Source organism: Gasterosteus aculeatus, chromosome 18 (assembly GCF_964276395.1).
Source record: "Gasterosteus aculeatus chromosome 18, fGasAcu3.hap1.1, whole genome shotgun sequence".
Lineage (NCBI taxonomy): Eukaryota > Metazoa > Chordata > Actinopteri > Perciformes > Gasterosteidae > Gasterosteus > Gasterosteus aculeatus.
In genome coordinates, this window is record NC_135706.1 from 10,371,681 (window position 1) to 10,387,176 (window position 15,496).

At 44.6% G+C, this 15,496-nt stretch overlaps 2 protein-coding genes across 6 annotated transcripts; both read right to left on the reverse strand.

Annotated features, from left to right (window-relative positions):
- Positions 1–162: 162 nt before the first annotated feature.
- Positions 163–15,352, reverse strand: sytl3 (synaptotagmin-like 3). 4 transcript variants are annotated; one of them, XM_040160727.2, is made up of 14 exons: positions 15,239–15,352; positions 12,883–13,149; positions 11,846–12,061; positions 11,232–11,299; positions 10,973–11,024; positions 10,819–10,885; positions 10,667–10,739; positions 10,226–10,353; positions 9,901–10,023; positions 9,453–9,631; positions 9,223–9,319; positions 8,966–9,136; positions 8,355–8,436; positions 163–1,139 (listed from the first exon to the last, which is right to left on the reverse strand). In XM_040160727.2, exons 2-14 carry the CDS (start codon positions 12,978–12,980, stop codon positions 1,111–1,113), a joined length of 1,383 nt encoding a protein of 460 aa, XP_040016661.2. In that variant the 5' UTR covers positions 12,981–13,149; positions 15,239–15,352; the 3' UTR covers positions 163–1,110. The 4 variants fall into 4 exon arrangements, with proteins under 4 accessions (XP_040016661.2, XP_077949302.1, XP_040016658.2 ...); XM_078093176.1 differs by lacking the exon at positions 15,239–15,352 and adding an exon at positions 13,598–13,733; XM_040160724.2 differs by lacking the exon at positions 163–1,139 and having other exon boundaries at positions 8,068–8,436.
- On the reverse strand, positions 1,196–7,001 carry LOC144389366 (uncharacterized). Of its 2 annotated transcripts, none has more exons than XR_013453359.1 (2): positions 5,675–7,001; positions 1,196–4,303 (listed from the first exon to the last, which is right to left on the reverse strand). XR_013453359.1 is itself a non-coding variant. In XM_078093177.1 (2 exons), the coding sequence occupies exons 1-2, from the start codon at positions 6,785–6,787 to the stop codon at positions 4,281–4,283; spliced, it is 993 nt and encodes a 330-aa protein (XP_077949303.1). In that variant the 5' UTR covers positions 6,788–7,001; the 3' UTR covers positions 1,196–4,280. The 2 variants fall into 2 exon arrangements, 1 of the variants encoding a protein (XP_077949303.1); XM_078093177.1 differs by having other exon boundaries at positions 5,818–7,001.
- Positions 15,353–15,496: the final 144 nt, after the last annotated feature.

The window sequence follows — 15,496 nt, forward strand, 5'->3', positions numbered from 1 at the left end:
ATTATTTCTGAAAGCTGCCATTACATGTTTTTGTGCGTACTATCAACTAAAATATACATTTTAAAATCTATAAATCTGCCTATATGAATAAGTTTTCCCAGTCCATTCTGTGTTTTTGCTGCTAAATTGTAAATCACTTTGTGTGGACTTTTTTGGCATGAATGGTTTCAGAAAAGTTTTTAATTTATTTAAAATATAATACAAGCATTTCATGTCACATTCAAGGTTTGCACATATCCACATTTAAGCACGCTAACACTAAACTAAGATGGTCAACATTATACACACAAAGACAACATTCTCTGAGCATGACAAAAAACTATTCCTTGTTTTATTGCAAAGAAATACATAAAGTAAAAGTGTGCATAATTGTAACCACTTTGTTAGTATTTAAGTCAAACTCATAAAGTTTGACTTAAATACTGTTAAATAAATATAAAATTATGTGTGAAATGAAAGTTGTGTCATGTTCTGACGCTGATGCTGGGTTGAAACACCTGTTGGCGAGTTAAACACCAGCGCCCACGGTGACCCTGATGGAGTGGAGATGGAGGTTAACAGGGTTCCAGGTCAATGACACCACCGCTGCTTTTTTCGAAACCAGAGACCGAGCATGTCCTTCGCTGAGGCAAGAAAGGCTTCACTGTAAAGAAGGAAAAGCTGTGAAACCACTTCCTGTGAACTGGCTCCCTTTGTGAGACACATCCCAGTGTCTTTGAGGGATTTCATTTGCCGCTTGACTCCTCTAAAAGAACATTGCCCTGAGGAGAAATTGGATGTGAAATCTATTTGTAGCCTCAGTTGATCACACCTTCAACCCCTCTTATGGATACGCGTTTTCCCACAGCTCTGATTGGGGGCTGATGAAGTCTAAGAAAAAGTCCTCAACTCAGAGATCCGCTCGCTCCATTTGCCCCACTGCGTTCAGCCACATGTCAGCGCCTTCATCAGCAAACTATTCATTAACCGATTGGAGCGCTTGAAAAAGGTTGTGGGAATGTGCCTAACGAGCGGTAGTGACATAGATGAGGTTTCCGAGGTCTGTCTGAGGCCCTCCTCAGGGGCCCCTCGGGGGGGCCGCAGCGCTGGGTTCACACCGCCGTCTCACACTCACAATGGGACGTCGTCTGGATGAACACCTGAACACAACACATGATACGTAGATACAGCTTCTATAATCATGACGGAGGCTCGGTAGTTTTACTGAACTTTGTTGTTCAGGTTTATTGAACAAAACACAGCGGCTAAATACAACTTTTTCTGATTTACATTTTTGTTAAGATGGCGTCATGAAAACTAGAACAGATCCTGTTTTCACCCTTCACAATAAAACACTTCCGTTTCTTCAAATTAAAACCACATGGCACCCTGCAATTTGGAAACACGACTGCACCCATGTTACAACCAACAATCAATGCCCAATGTCCAGAACTGCAAATAAGTCACAACATCCTCCCGCCCAATGAACAACTGTTCATACGTATCAAATTGACCTTTAACCTATTTCTAATGGGTATAGTAACTGAACAGGCCTTCTTAACACGCTGCCTGTAGAAGTGCAAACATTACATGAACGTATGAGGCCATCTCTGCCTGGAAAGACCTCTACGAGTCTACCCATCTTCCATGTCTGTCTGGGTGTGTTGTCCTCCCCAATGAGAACAACATCTCCTACTTTAAGTGCTGTTGGAGTAGGAGTGTCCACTTTGTGAGCGGATTTCAAGTCCAATAGATAGTCTCTGCGCCAGCTGTTCCAAAAGCTGGTCAAAAGTCTCTGCTGGTATTTCCACCTTTTACCAAGCTCCTCACGGTTTGCTGTGAGCACCTGAGCTGGAGAAAGAAAAGTCTTTGGTGGCAAGGAAGTCAAGCGTTTACCAACCAGGAAGTGTGAAGGGGTAAGTGGCTGGGGCTCTAATACATCACTATGTACATACGACAGAGGCCTAGAATTCAACACTGCCTCAACCTCAGTAAGTACAGTTGTGAGTTCCTCAAAGCTCAAAGAGGCTTTTCCCAGTACCTTCTTTAAGCATGTTTTAACAGATCTCACAAGCCTTTCCCAGAAGCCCCCCCACCAGGCAGCCCGCTCAGCAATGAACTTCCAGGTGATCCCTTTCTCAGTAAAAAACTCTGTGAGCTTTGAACCTTTAATGTTTTGCCATAACTCCTTTAGATCTTTGTCTGCTCTTTTGAATGTCTTCGCATTATCAGAGTAGATGATCTTACATAGCCCTCGTCTTGCAATGAATCGCTTTAAGGCTAGTAGAAAGTTCTCTGTAGTCTGATCTGAAACCAACTCCAAATGTACTGCTCTCGTTACTGCACATGTAAACAGCGTGATGTATGCCTTTACTGGTTGCCCCTTAGATCTAACATACAAGGGTCCTGCAAAATCTACACCTGTAACTTCAAAAGGAGGTGACTCAGTTACTCTATCTCGAGGTAAAGGAGCGGTAATCTGCTTTGCTGCTTTAACCTTAAGTTTTCTGCAAATGTAACAACTTGAAACAATGCGTTTTACAAGCTGTCTCCCTCTCAAAATCCAGTAATGTTCTCTGAGTTGAATCAGTGTATCTCGTACACCAGAATGCATCACCTTTTCATGACATGAATGAACCAATAGCTCAGAGTACTTGTGATTTGTTGGTAGTACCCAGGGGTGCTGTTCTCTGAAACTAAAATCAGAGTGGTGTAGTCTTCCCCCAACACTTAGCAGACCATTTTCATCTAAGAATGGTTTCAAGTCTTTGATTTTAGAGTCTCTTTTCACATTTAGTTTTGACTTTAGCTGGGACATTTCAGAGCTAAAACAGCGCTCTTGCGTAGCCTTTACCCAGTACATTTCAGCTGCAATCAGCTCTTCTGAGGTTAACTCTCCCTGAACCCTTTGACAAGACCTTGTGTTAGTTACAAAGCGTTTTACCCATGCAGTGATTCTTAACACAGTCTTAAGCCTGCTGTACCTTTCTAAGTTCAACAGAGGTACCGTTTGTTCAGCGCTAGTGAATTGTACAACAGTCTGATACTTAGATTTCAGTTCAGTGTTTACCTCATTCACCACATTGTCATCATCAATGTCCAGCTCCCTTTCAGCTGTGGACAGTGAAGCTGGTCCGCTCCACCACAACTGGCTCTCAATAAGACTCTGTGCATGCTGACCTCGTGTAGGTAAGTCAGCAGGATTCATTTTACCAGCACAGTGGGACCACGTCTCCGGGTTTGTGAGCCCTTGTATTTCAGTCACTCTGTTGGCCACAAAGGGCTTCCACCGCTGGGCAGAGCTGCGGATCCAGTGAAGAGTGATCATCGAGTCCGTCCACATTTGAAGTTGGCTCTTCTCCATGTTCAGTGGTTTGAGAAAACTGTGTCCTAATCTTGCTCCAATAAGTGCACCCATAAGCTCCAGGCGAGGTAATGTCATTTTCTTTAGGGGTGCGACTCGCGACTTAGAGGCCACAAAGCTTGTAACAGTCTCTCCTTGTTTGTTTTTTCCTTGTAGATATGCCACAGCACTGTAAGCCTTTTCACTTGCGTCACAGTAGACATGCAACTTCACCGTGTGTGACTCTTGCTGGATCTCAATGTGGTACCATCTGGGAATAGCCATCAGGTGGAGCAGTGGTAGCTCCATACACCACTGTTCCCATTTTTCAGTCAAATCAATGGGTAATGGTTCATCCCAACTGAGCCCTCTCTCCCACATTTCTTGGAATAGGCACTTCACTCTGATAGTAAAGGGAGTGAGAAACCCAATGGGGTCAAATATGCGAGCCGATGTTTGTAGAACACTTCTCTTTGTGTTTTCTTTGTCCCGTAAAATGTCAATGAGTCCCTTTTGATCAAACACAAAATCATCTCTCTCTGGTCTCCAAACGAGTCCTAGCACTTTGAGCACGTTTCCACAGGACTCTGTATCTCCAGTCAACTCTACTCCAGTCTCCTTCCACATGGCTCTCAAGTCAGGTGAGTTGGTAACCCATTTGCAGAGGTCCATACCTGCCTGAGCGAGAATGTCTTTTGCTGTTGTTGTCACATGTAGAGCTTCCTGCACAGTAGGTGAGCTTGAAATAAAGTCATCTACATACAGAGAGTCACTGAGGATCTGTGCTGCCTTTGGTTGTTCTGTGTCAAATAGTTTGAGGTGTTTTCTGATGGTGGCAGCAAGCAGGAATGGGCTGGGAGACACTCCGAAAACCACTCTGTTCATTCTCAGGACACATACCTCATTCTTGCAGTCTTTGGTTGGGGGTCCATGCATCCACAGGAACCTAACAGCATCTTTATCCTTTTCTGCGAGGGAAATCTGAAGAAAAGCCTTGGTTATATCAGCAGTGAAGGCAATCTCATGCAACCTGAATGTGATGAGTACCTCTAGCAGGTTTGGGTTTAGATTAGGCCCTGTGTGCAAACAGTCATTGAGGGATGGGCTGTCTGCATCATGTGAGGACGCATCAAATACCACTCTCAGTTTAGTTGTGGCCTTGTCCTCTCTTACAACAGCGTGATGTGGCATGTAATATCTTACAGTCTCTTGGTTCCCTGTCACTGTTTTGTCCTCTAAAACCTCCTCACAGATCCCTTGCTGCAGGTAGTCCTGTATTACGTTGTTGTACCTGGCATACAAGGCTGCATCGGTTTTTAGTTTTCTCATAAGGCTCTCAAAACGTCTCTTTGCTACCTTAAAGTTGTCTGGAAGCTGGTCTTTGTCAGATCGCCATGGTAACTCCACTTGGTAGCGTCCATTTTCGAATGTAGTAGTCTGTTCAAAGCTTTGTAAAATGTCTGAGTCCTCTCGGCTCTCCGCCTGTTTGTTTACAATGCCCAGGGACTCGACCTCCCAGAATGCATGTAACTGTTTGGAAATCTGGGTCTCTTCAGTCAAACTTATGTGCATGCAAGTGGTTTCTGTAACGCTGGAGGTAGTCACTGGCCCCTGCAAAGCCCATCCAAAAATACTCTCAACTGCCACTAGTGAATTTGTGACCTTTTGGACCTTTCCAGTGACTGCTTGCCAGTAGTAGTCTGCTCCTATTAACACCTGCAACTCTTGATCGTTAGCACCTTCTAGTGGAAAGTCTGCAAGTTGAAGCCCTCTTTTCTTTATCTCTGCTTGAATGGGCTCGCTTGGGACCTTTATCACAGCACTGCACACCTGAGGAGTCTCTACAGCTTCAATCTCAAGTCTCTGTTCAGTGTTCCACATATTCTGGAGCTCAACTCTCACAACATTGCGTTTCTCTGTTACAGGAGAGGTGGAACCAAAAACATGGAGATTTAGTGTCTCTTGCCTTACAACTGGGAGTCCTAAGGCTCTGACGACGTTTCTGTGAATGAAACTTCGCTGGCTGCCTCCATCCAATAGACAGCGTGTTATCTTCCTCTCCTTTGGTCCTACAGTCCATGTCTTAACTGTCTGAAGTAGTACTGTGTTCTGAGTATTGGTCTTCACCTTTACAGGGCTTGTCAATGACGACAACACAGCTTCTGTATTTTCACTACTATTGGTAGTGTTAATATCTAGCTTGGCTTCAGACTGCTCACAAACTGACAAGTGGTGTTTCCGGTTGCATAGGCTGCACAAAACCTTTACTCTGCAGTATTTTGCAATGTGTTTTGGGCCTAAGCAGACATAACACCGTCCAAGTTTTCTCAGTTTATCCTTGCGTGCACTTACTGTATGGTCGGAACAGTTCTCTGGTTTGTGGTCGCTACTGTCACAATACACACAGGTCCGGGGCACGGCACTGGCGGTGTGCAAGGCGGTCGCTGACGGGACACTCCACTTTCTGGGTTTATCGCAGGCGTAGGATGGCTTACCCACATTCTTGTGTTGTGGGCTCGGATCCTTCGATGCATGGCCTGGTCTTGTAAGCTGAAGCGCTCGTTCTCTGCTTTGCACCTCATTTTGTAGAAACTGAATCAACTCTGGCACCTTCCATTCGTTGGTCGCGTTTGGTTGGCGGGTGTAGGCGAGTGCGATGTCCTCCGGAATGAGCTGCAGTAGCACTGGACAAAGCAGGCAGCCGTACGTGTCACTCTGGACTCCAAGTGACTCCAAACTGCGTATCTGGATCTCACATTCATCATACAAGTGCCTCAAAGCTGTAACATCGGAAGATCTTTTAACAGGGTTTAAGTTCAGTAATTTGGACATATGGGCACTTATCACAATGTCCTTTCTCCCAAAGCGGCTCTGGAGTAACTCTATTGCAGCATCGTAGTTGGCATCTGTCATTGTAAGCCCTGCAATAGTTCTAGCAGCTGCTCCAGTCAGGTAGGATCTGAGGTAAGTAAACTTGTCTGTCTTGCATAGTACCTCATTTCTGTGAATAGCTGTTTCATATTGTGACCAGAATTCCTGCCACTGGCTTATTTCACCATCGTACTTTGTTATCATTAGCTTAGGAAGTTTAACAGTTTGTCTGGACTGTGATGTAAATGAACCGCTGCTCCCATCGCTCACGCGCACTCTCGGGGTGTCTCTGATGGTTTCCTGATGCCCGATGGCGGTGGTGGCGCGAACCTTCCAAGTGAGAACGCGGTCCATGTAATCCAGTGTGCTTGAAATCTCCGTGTCCAGATCGTCCGTGGACGTCACATCTTCTATGCCCTTGTCCAAGTCCAATAAACTGTCCTCCTTCGATGATAAAACTGCCAGAAACTCGCGTAGTTTGTCAGTATCTGGTCTTTCCTTCCCCACCTCGTCCTCTAGGCGGGTTAACAGCCTCGTCGTAGCGGCGCGAATAGTCGCCCGCTTCCTTTTCAGCCGCTCGAGTCCCTCCGTCATGACGGCTGCTAAACCGAGCCGTTAGCTGTTCACTTCGTTCGAAAAGGTTCTTAAAGTCCTTACATCCCGGGTTTCGGCACCAAATGATACGTAGATACAGCTTCTATAATCATGACGGAGGCTCGGTAGTTTTACTGAACTTTGTTGTTCAGGTTTATTGAACAAAACACAGCGGCTAAATACAACTTTTTCTGATTTACATTTTTGTTAAGATGGCGTCATGAAAACTAGAACAGATCCTGTTTTCACCCTTCACAATAAAACACTTCCGTTTCTTCAAATTAAAACCACATGGCACCCTGCAATTTGGAAACACGACTGCACCCATGTTACAACCAACAATCAATGCCCAATGTCCAGAACTGCAAATAAGTCACAACAACACACACACAGAAATATCTACATAAAACACACCCTCGTGCTTATTGAACATGTGCACTCAATATACAATGCATTCATACACACACACACCTTGCCGTCCTCCTGAGACTAAAACACACACACACACACCACACAGTGAGGTGTTTACACGCTGACGCATGTGTTCTGTCTGGTGTTTGCATTAATGGGAAGGGGTTTGGCTCCGTCGATAAGGACACTTAGGTGATTATTGCTTTGTGGTGGAGCGTTAGACTGCAGGATTGTCATGGAAGTTCCAAAAAGATGTGTTGTTCTGACCTCTAGTGCCGAAACGTGATGCCGTTTTTTCCCTTTCCAACACTGTTTTTGAAGTGGTGAGTAACCAAGCGCATGTAGTACTTGATTTACTTAAATGTTGCTACTTTATACATCTACACCTTATTTTGCAGTGGAGATATTGTTCTTTTAAATATGGCTGTTAAACACAAAACCCATGATAAATGTATTAAACTTGATACTGTACTATAGTATTGTACCGCAAGTATGAAAACACATCATTCAAATGTATATGTAGTAATTAGTATTAATATTCAATCATATGATATACTAAATTATTCTATACCTCTCTGGAAGGGGCCGTGCTCCCCAACACGTACTTACGGTTCTTTTTACTGCAATGAATACTTAAATGTAGGACTTTAATTTCCAATAGAGCATTTATGTAAATGTATCTGTAAAAGCATTTCGCTTCCGATTGAATTGTTGGATATCACATATGGCACATCTGTAACACGTTAAAGCACATGAAACCACGCATAGAGTATATTATAATCTACCACATAGGATATGTATTTTGAGCTGTGGTATTCTTGTAAGAGCAAATTGGTTTTGTCTTTATTAATAAAACACTGAGAGGATGCAAATCTTAAAAATTGAGTAAAGTTTAATCAATTTTATTTGTAGAGACCAAAAAAGATTCATTGTGTGGCTTAAAAAAAAACTTGCAAATAAATAAATAATAACAATCAATCAAAACACAACACCTTTCTTTAACAAACTGACATCACGTAGTGCTTTTGTGCGAACCATCGACTACGCCGGCATCCATTTAAAAAGTGAAAAGCATGTTATCGGGGCAATAAACCAGGAATAAATTATCTGGAGACATGAGTCAGTCTTTGAAAGTAGCTGAGCTGCAGGAGCTCACCCTGGTTGTTGGAGCTGAAATGGTCTCCGACCAGCAGATCTCCGTCATCTCGCTCCATCGAGCCTCCATCAAGACTCTCCGCCTGGTGAACAAAGACATACAAGAGAAGGAAATCAACTCCATAACTCAGTTATTATAACGCAAAATGGAATCCCTCAATGGAAACCTTCTGGGTTCAATATTATAAACAGTAGAATACCAACTAAATATATAACACGTGAACAATTTCTGCAGGGCATTTGAAATTTATATTCCTGCAGATTTTAAAATGACTGCTTCTACTTTTCTGCAGTTCAGTCTGAATTAGCAATATTCTCAATTTGTCTTCATCAATGAAGATTCAACAAATCGTGGGAACAAAATAAATCTCGGAAAAGAGTTTAATAATTTGCTCAACATAAACACATTTTTTGATTATTTCTAATAGAGATTTTGATTGATACCAATCCTGTAGGTCTACGTTAAATATGAACTTTGAAACACATGGAAGCAGATTCCCAAAAAGGACACAAATTGAGCCCCCAGAACTTTAAGATCACGGTAATTGGCACATGTTGTTGTTGAAAGCTTTCCCCCTCGACTGTACAACATCAGAGCTCATCCGTTATTACCTTTGGACAAAGTGGGTACCAGTTAAAGAGCTGGGAGTCCGTGTCCTCGAATCTCCATCCGTCCAGGGGGACAAGGACTTCTCCGAGAGACACTTTCCTTTTCAGGGGTCCGGAATGCCACACGGACACCTGCAGTCTCTTGCCAAACAACAGGTGGCGCTCTATGTGGTGCTGTCAGGAACCAGAAGAGACCTTTGTTTAATTTCATCACGAGACAACACAAATTGGTGTTTTACAACAGAAAGATAAAGCTTTACCTTTAAAACTTCATTAAAAACCGGATGAGTCGTGTTTTTCTTGCACGTGGTCTTCATTTTACCGCCGTTTCCCGGCAGCATGTAGAGTTTGACGTATCTGCAAACCAACACAAATTGCACGATGCTCAGGTTTTGATGCAGAATGCCCGACCCCCCCTCCTCCTCCTCCTCCCAAAAAAGGAAAAGGTCACGGTGAACACGATGCAGAGAGTGAACTGTATTGTCCTCACGGATGACACTTCTTCCTCCGGGTGTCCCCGTAGGGGAGGTTCCTGCAGGCCCCGACGGTGATCTCCAGGCAAGAGGTGTCGGTGTTGAAGGCCAGAGCCAGTTCCAGCTCTCCTGCCGTGCTGATGCCCTCAAAGAGCCCGAAGTCTGCGTTGATGCTGCTGCTGCTGCTGCTGCCGCCCTGAAGGTGGCGACGCAATCAAAGCGATTAGTGTCAAAGCGCCGGACAGACGACACCATCTGACGGACATTGACAAGACTATTCATGACGTACTTCACAATATTTTCTTCTTCTATGAGATAGTTCAATGTAGGGAAAAAATAAAATCATGGTTCAGGAGGAATACTTATAATACTGTGTTTTTTTACTTTTAGTGACATACAAGAATACTAATGACTCACAGGATGTTGCTTGGGGACTTTACCACCAACAAAAAAAAATCAGCTTACTCTATTTCCTCCAGAATACCCAGAACCGCAGGAGGTCTCTTCTTCCGCCCTGGTTGAGGAGCCTTCCTGGTCACCGTCTTTGCTTTTCTTGAACAGGTTTGGGAGACTGGGTCCTTTAAAGAGCTAAAAACAAACAAAAAGGATAATTTCTTTATTGATAGTTATTTACTAGGGGACCAGTAGGGACCAGTAAGACTATGTGAAGCTACTTTGAGGGCCTTGTTCAGTGGTCTCATCGGACTGAGGAAAAAAGGAGGAAGGTGGAAAGGCCTCTTTAAGGCCCTCGTGCCGGATGATTCATTCGTATGCGTCGCAGCGGACTTACATTGCGAGATTTGCTGATGTCCGTGTCGGAGAGGCTCTTTTGGGTGGTGTAGTTGAAGGCCGACTCTCTGCGGTTGTCACCAACTCTCAGCAGGTCTCCTCGCACGTCGCTCTGAGAAGTGGAGATCTCTGCAGTGAGACAATGAAAGTCAATTTTTTTATCAGAGCAAATAAAAAAAACAATGAAAAAATGAATTTACTCAAGAGAACATTGAAAATGTGTTCACCCCCTGGTGATGAACTAGTTGTCTATTTCATTGCCTTATTTTACTGCAGAGACAGTTCCGTTGTGGTTGTTGCTGGGTTTGTGTAATCAGTGCATCACGTAGGAAGTGATTACATCCAAAGGAAGTCATGTTAGTTCTGAAAATGTCTCACCAAGAAGCTCTCTGGAAGTTTTTAGTTTGTATTCTGAAAAAAGACCATGTTGAATGGCACTTACTTCTAATGTGACTGGTGAAGGACACCATCAAATCTTCCATGGATTTGGTAAAAGGTTTTGAGTTTTTCAGATCCTGCAGATAAAAACAGCATTAATTAAAGATCAGTATGTAAAATAAATGAAATAAGGCTTGATACACATTAGTATTTTACCCCGGATTTGCTGGGAAACTGCATATCCATGTAAGGGGGAGGAGTGGGAGGCACAATTGATATATGACTGTGAAGAAAAATTTAAATAAATGGTTACCATGTGTTTTATGTTCATGCATCTCATTCAAACGTTCAAAAACAAGATTCCTCGTACCTCAGCACGTTGTAGCGCTTCAATATTTTCTCCCCAACCATCTCATATTTGTCTGCGAAGAACATGAATAAAATTGAAAAAACATGGAAGTTGTAGACCCAAAATAAATAGCAAACGGCTTAAAGAAACACAGACCGGATCGTCCATATTTTATGCATAAATGCGGTTGAACAAGAGGATAATCAAGTGAGTAGCATTAATTAATAAAGGTGAATGTTAAAAAAGGAAACAGTAAATATCTGCGGGAGTGCAAGCAAACCTGTGGTGACTGGAAATTTCTTCGCCCTCTGCTCCAAGAACCACTCTCCAGACCTGAACTTCACGTCCCTACAAAGAAAAGAAGCACTCATGATTACACATTTTTGATCTAGGGCAAAACAAACTTAAGTTAAAGCATCATGTCTGCTTATTTTTGAGTTATTTTGTCATTTGAGAAAGAGGATAACAACTTTTTTCGTTAAATCTGCAATAACTGGTTGTTTTCTCTTTAGCTGCTAAATGCTCAACTGTTTGGAGCCAGTTTACGTTTTTTTTCGGTTGTTGCTGAGCAACAGTTTACTGCAATGAGGAACAAGGTGTGAGGTTGACGCCCAACAACAATCTGAAACTAACTACAGACATTCATTCTATGCCAGTTTCACATTGAATACATTTTACTCATTGAAAAAAAAAAAAAAAAAAGCCCACTTCAAAGTTTAAAGAGAGTTTAAAGAGGCCCAACTTGAGTCCACATGAATGTCTAGTTTTTTTTAATCATAGTGAAAAGCCATGAATGGAGTATCGCAACTCAACCCGAGACAACAGTCATCTTGTGCCGAGCACCATTCAGTCAGATGGTTCTCTTTGCATAGTGTGGGGGGGGCTGTACTGCACCTGTAGGCGTGGCAGACCGTGCACTTCCAGCCCGTCGCTCCCACGCCCACGCGACACTTTCTGCAGATGCGGTGGCTGCAGCCGTCGCAGACTGCGCCCGAGTTCCAGAACTTTCCCAGGGGCCTCTGGCAGCGGGCGCAAGTCCGCTCGCCGTACTGCCGGCTGAAACTCTTGGCTCCTCGCCGTCGAAGCTCCTGGAGCTCGCTCTTCATCCTCCTGAGGTGACGACAAAGCATTCTTAAACTATTTCTCTCCCCCCCCCCACAAAGAAAACACTCAAACCAGGGACGTGCAGTTCGGGGGAGGCAGGAGGAGTCGGAGCCTCGTCGGGAAAAGTTGTTGGGAAAATTTTAAATGTGGAAAAAGTGGATAAAAAAGGTGCGTGACCTCTGGATGAACCCATGCTGAGAGGATGATTTGTGAAGCGGGATCTGGGTTTTTTCCCCCCAAAGGACGTCGTGTTGTGAAGGTTATTGCTTAAACAATGTTTCTCTTCCATCTCCGTCAATCATGAATGACAAAGCTACCTCTAGTTTGTCACCTTAGGGTATAAAACCTGAAGCCAAAGGAAGAATCCTTGATGCAGAAGTGTAAACTCTTCTCCGTTTAATAAATGTCCTTTTCAGTGATTTCACAGTAAAATGTATCTAACAGAAGTAAATATGAATATTTCACCACTGACCCGTGCTACGATTATATTATTTTCTATGATTCCAATCAGTTCGAGCATTTTTCTAATGAAAGGTGGTCGGGCAGCGGCCGCGAGTAGCGGTGAGACAAACCAACATAAACTGTCATAACAACGTGTTGGGAAATCTGACTCAAGTCGTTGCGTCACCGGCCACAAGCCTCACGTCACAGAGTCAAACCAAACTTCCTTTCAGTTAGTCATCATTACGGTTTAAAGTCTAGATGAAATATACTGAAAGACACAGTAGAAACCAAACAGATTTTGCTACCAGAATTCGCTTCATTTTTTACTATTTATTTTTTACATACATTGAATTATTTTGGTTCCCCTCGTGTGTTGGACTCACCTTATCCTGGCCTCTTCAATAGCGCGCAGCTGTTTGTCCCTCCGAAGAACATCCAGGACGCTTTCTCTCTCCAGAGCTTGAAGCGCATTTAAATCCATCTTTAAAACGGCCGTCTGGCTCTGAACATCTGTATCACTCACTGGTCCTCTTCTCTCTCTCTCTGCCTCGCTCTGCTTCACCCTCGGTTGTGTAGTTTCGGTTTCCGCCTCCTTTTTCTTTCTAACCTCCCCCTTATCGAACCAACTCCTCCTCTTTAGTCCGCTGGAGCTGAAGGAGTAAAGAAAAAACTATATGAGTCGGTAAGTGGTGTAGAAGACTCCATCCACGTCAGAGCCCAATATAGACGTCCTGAGCAGATACTTGTACCGTTGGATTAAACTGAAAATAAACCCTCTTTTGATGCTCTTTTCTCTAGAGGAGAGTTAGGAACTACAATTTGCAACTCAGCGACGCCAACGGTCCGTTTGTGTAACCTCAGACACTCCACAACACAAGTTCTGGTGATATTTAATTCCTTCTACACACTACTTTTGGGCAGAAACTTAAGTATGAAATCCTGATTTTCTGAAACTACTCAGGTCCTCATCCCCGTCCCCCCCCCTCTATTAATTCAACCCGTCGCCTGGCAAACCACCACCTATTCCCCAGCTGCAGGAGGACCAGTGATGCTTCACTGATGGCAGAGCTAAAAAAAAACAACAAATCAAATGCCAACCTTTGCATTATTGATGGCTGACGTGCGTCAGTGTTCCAGCTTGGTTCTTTCCTCCTTTTGTTGCAGGTCACTGCAGTTAAATTCACATTCAGCTTAATATGAATTTTGAATAGAGTCATCCCCTGGAAGGGTATGTTTATTTCAGAGGTATAGTTTGAGGTTTTGGGAGGAAATTTAGATTAAGGTATCAACCTGGCCCGACCTCTCACCAGGATTGCCAATAAAAAAAAAAGAAAAAGTCTGTCCCAAAATGACAAACCATTCCGTTCAACTGATGATACAAAGAGGGACTCGGTTTTTAAACGTCTCAATTCGGACCGTATCACTTTCCCTTTTGGGCAGCAGACGAGTGGAAGGCGGCAGAGGTCAGCTTGACTCGATAGAGAAGAGCCTGTCCTTGTTACTATCCAGAGGCCCGAGAAAACAATCAGTGTCGGCTGTAATTAGGCCTCACGGCTCACAGAGGGACACATCTGTTATCTGTCCTCTGCCGGCGCCTGAAGGGATCCTCTCCAGTCGTAAACACAGATGAGCAAAGACGTGAAGAGGCTCAGCACAGCAAGGTCGCAGTGCAGTGAACGTTTTGCATCAATGGCTCTCGCTTTGACAGGTTTTTATTTTTACTTTGATAGAAAATGAACATCACCGTCACCACTCATTTCACACACGCCTCTGTGCCGCGCAGGCGCAGACCGTGCGTGAGAACAGCGGGTGGGCGCGTCTCGGCCCACCGCGCGCGGCGGCAGTGGAAGGACACCGGAACCGATCGCGTCGGGTCCCCAAATATGGACTCTCTGAAAGAGACCCGGGCACGAGGTCTCTGGTGCGTTTCCCAGCAGGCCTGCGCGAGCCACCGCACGCCCCGAGCGGGGCCCTGCAGCGTGTGAACGCGCACCGCCGCGCTCATCTCCGCACGCGGTTTCTAAAAATAAGAACGGTCTGTCACGCACGCACGCACGCACGCCACAAGGCGGGGTCCTTTATTGTAGAAGAGAATGACCTGTTCTTCTAAAAGCGGCACGAGCTCACGCACACTAAAGGGTTGCGTTTACGGTCAAGGAGGAAACATGTTTTTTTTTTATTAAAGCGTAGTGTGTACGGCAGTTAAAAAGGAGAGGTCAAAAGTCATTATGTAATTATTGAAAAATGCTTCCAACTTAATAAAACTAATTGAGGTGGCTTAATTAGGTTAAGCAAAGATACGATTATTATTATCGCCCAGAAAGTAAAAAATAGAAAAATGATGTCCATGAGTTAGGACATTCAAAAAGGGCTAGAAAAGAAGACCTCAGGTTGTGTCATCTCCAGATGTAAATGCCTCAGGCAACACGTGACCGAGCAGGACGTCGGTACACCTCGCACGGTGAAGCGCCACACCGGGGGGAAGAGGAACCGGCGCGCTGCACGGAGAGAAGTTCTCCCACGGGGGACACTGCGTACCCATCAAGTCACTCTGGATTCCTTCCTTCGACGGTGACTCAACTGTGAACCGCGATTGCAAAACGTTTGCTCAACACAATCTCCCCCCTCTCCACACACACACACATACACACACAACTCCCCGACGGGAGAGACACGAGAAGTAGGTCACGGCGGAGATAACGAGCGCGCTGCACGATGTGAGACGTTGTGAGATGTTACCTCCAGGCGCGCTGCAGTGCTGCGGGGAGGTCAACCCGAGGAAGCGGCAGACTGCGTGCACGGAGGAAGCCCTTGTGCAGCTCGGTTTCCTTCTTTTGTGAGTTCACACGGCGGGGTGGGGGGGAGGAGGGGGATGGGGGGGGGAGGGCCGACGGAGAACCTGCTGGTTGGTTATTTCTCACGTTTGGTCGGAGACTTTTTTTTTTTGCGCGGCCTCCCACCTGCGAGCTGTGATCTCATTGCGTGATGGGGGAGTGA

Bases quoted from the DNA above. Each gene is read 5' to 3' on its own strand.
- LOC144389366 (XM_078093177.1), bottom strand. From the start codon at position 6,787: ATGACGGAGGGACTCGAGCGGCTGAAAAGGAAGCGGGCGACTATTCGC. The intron at 4,304-5,817 runs GTAAGCCATCCT...GCTTTTCTTCAG, and splicing joins CCCACAACACAAGAATGTGG to ATTTCCCTCGCAGAAAAGGA.
- sytl3 (XM_078093175.1), bottom strand. From the start codon at position 13,716: ATGACTCTATTCAAAATTCATATTAAGCTGAATGTGAATTTAACTGCA. The intron at 11,025-11,231 runs GTTTGCTTGCAC...TGTTCTTCGCAG, and splicing joins GAAATTTCCAGTCACCACAG to ACAAATATGAGATGGTTGGG. The intron at 9,320-9,452 runs GTGAGGACAATA...GTTGGTTTGCAG, and splicing joins CGGAGGAAGAAGTGTCATCC to ATACGTCAAACTCTACATGC.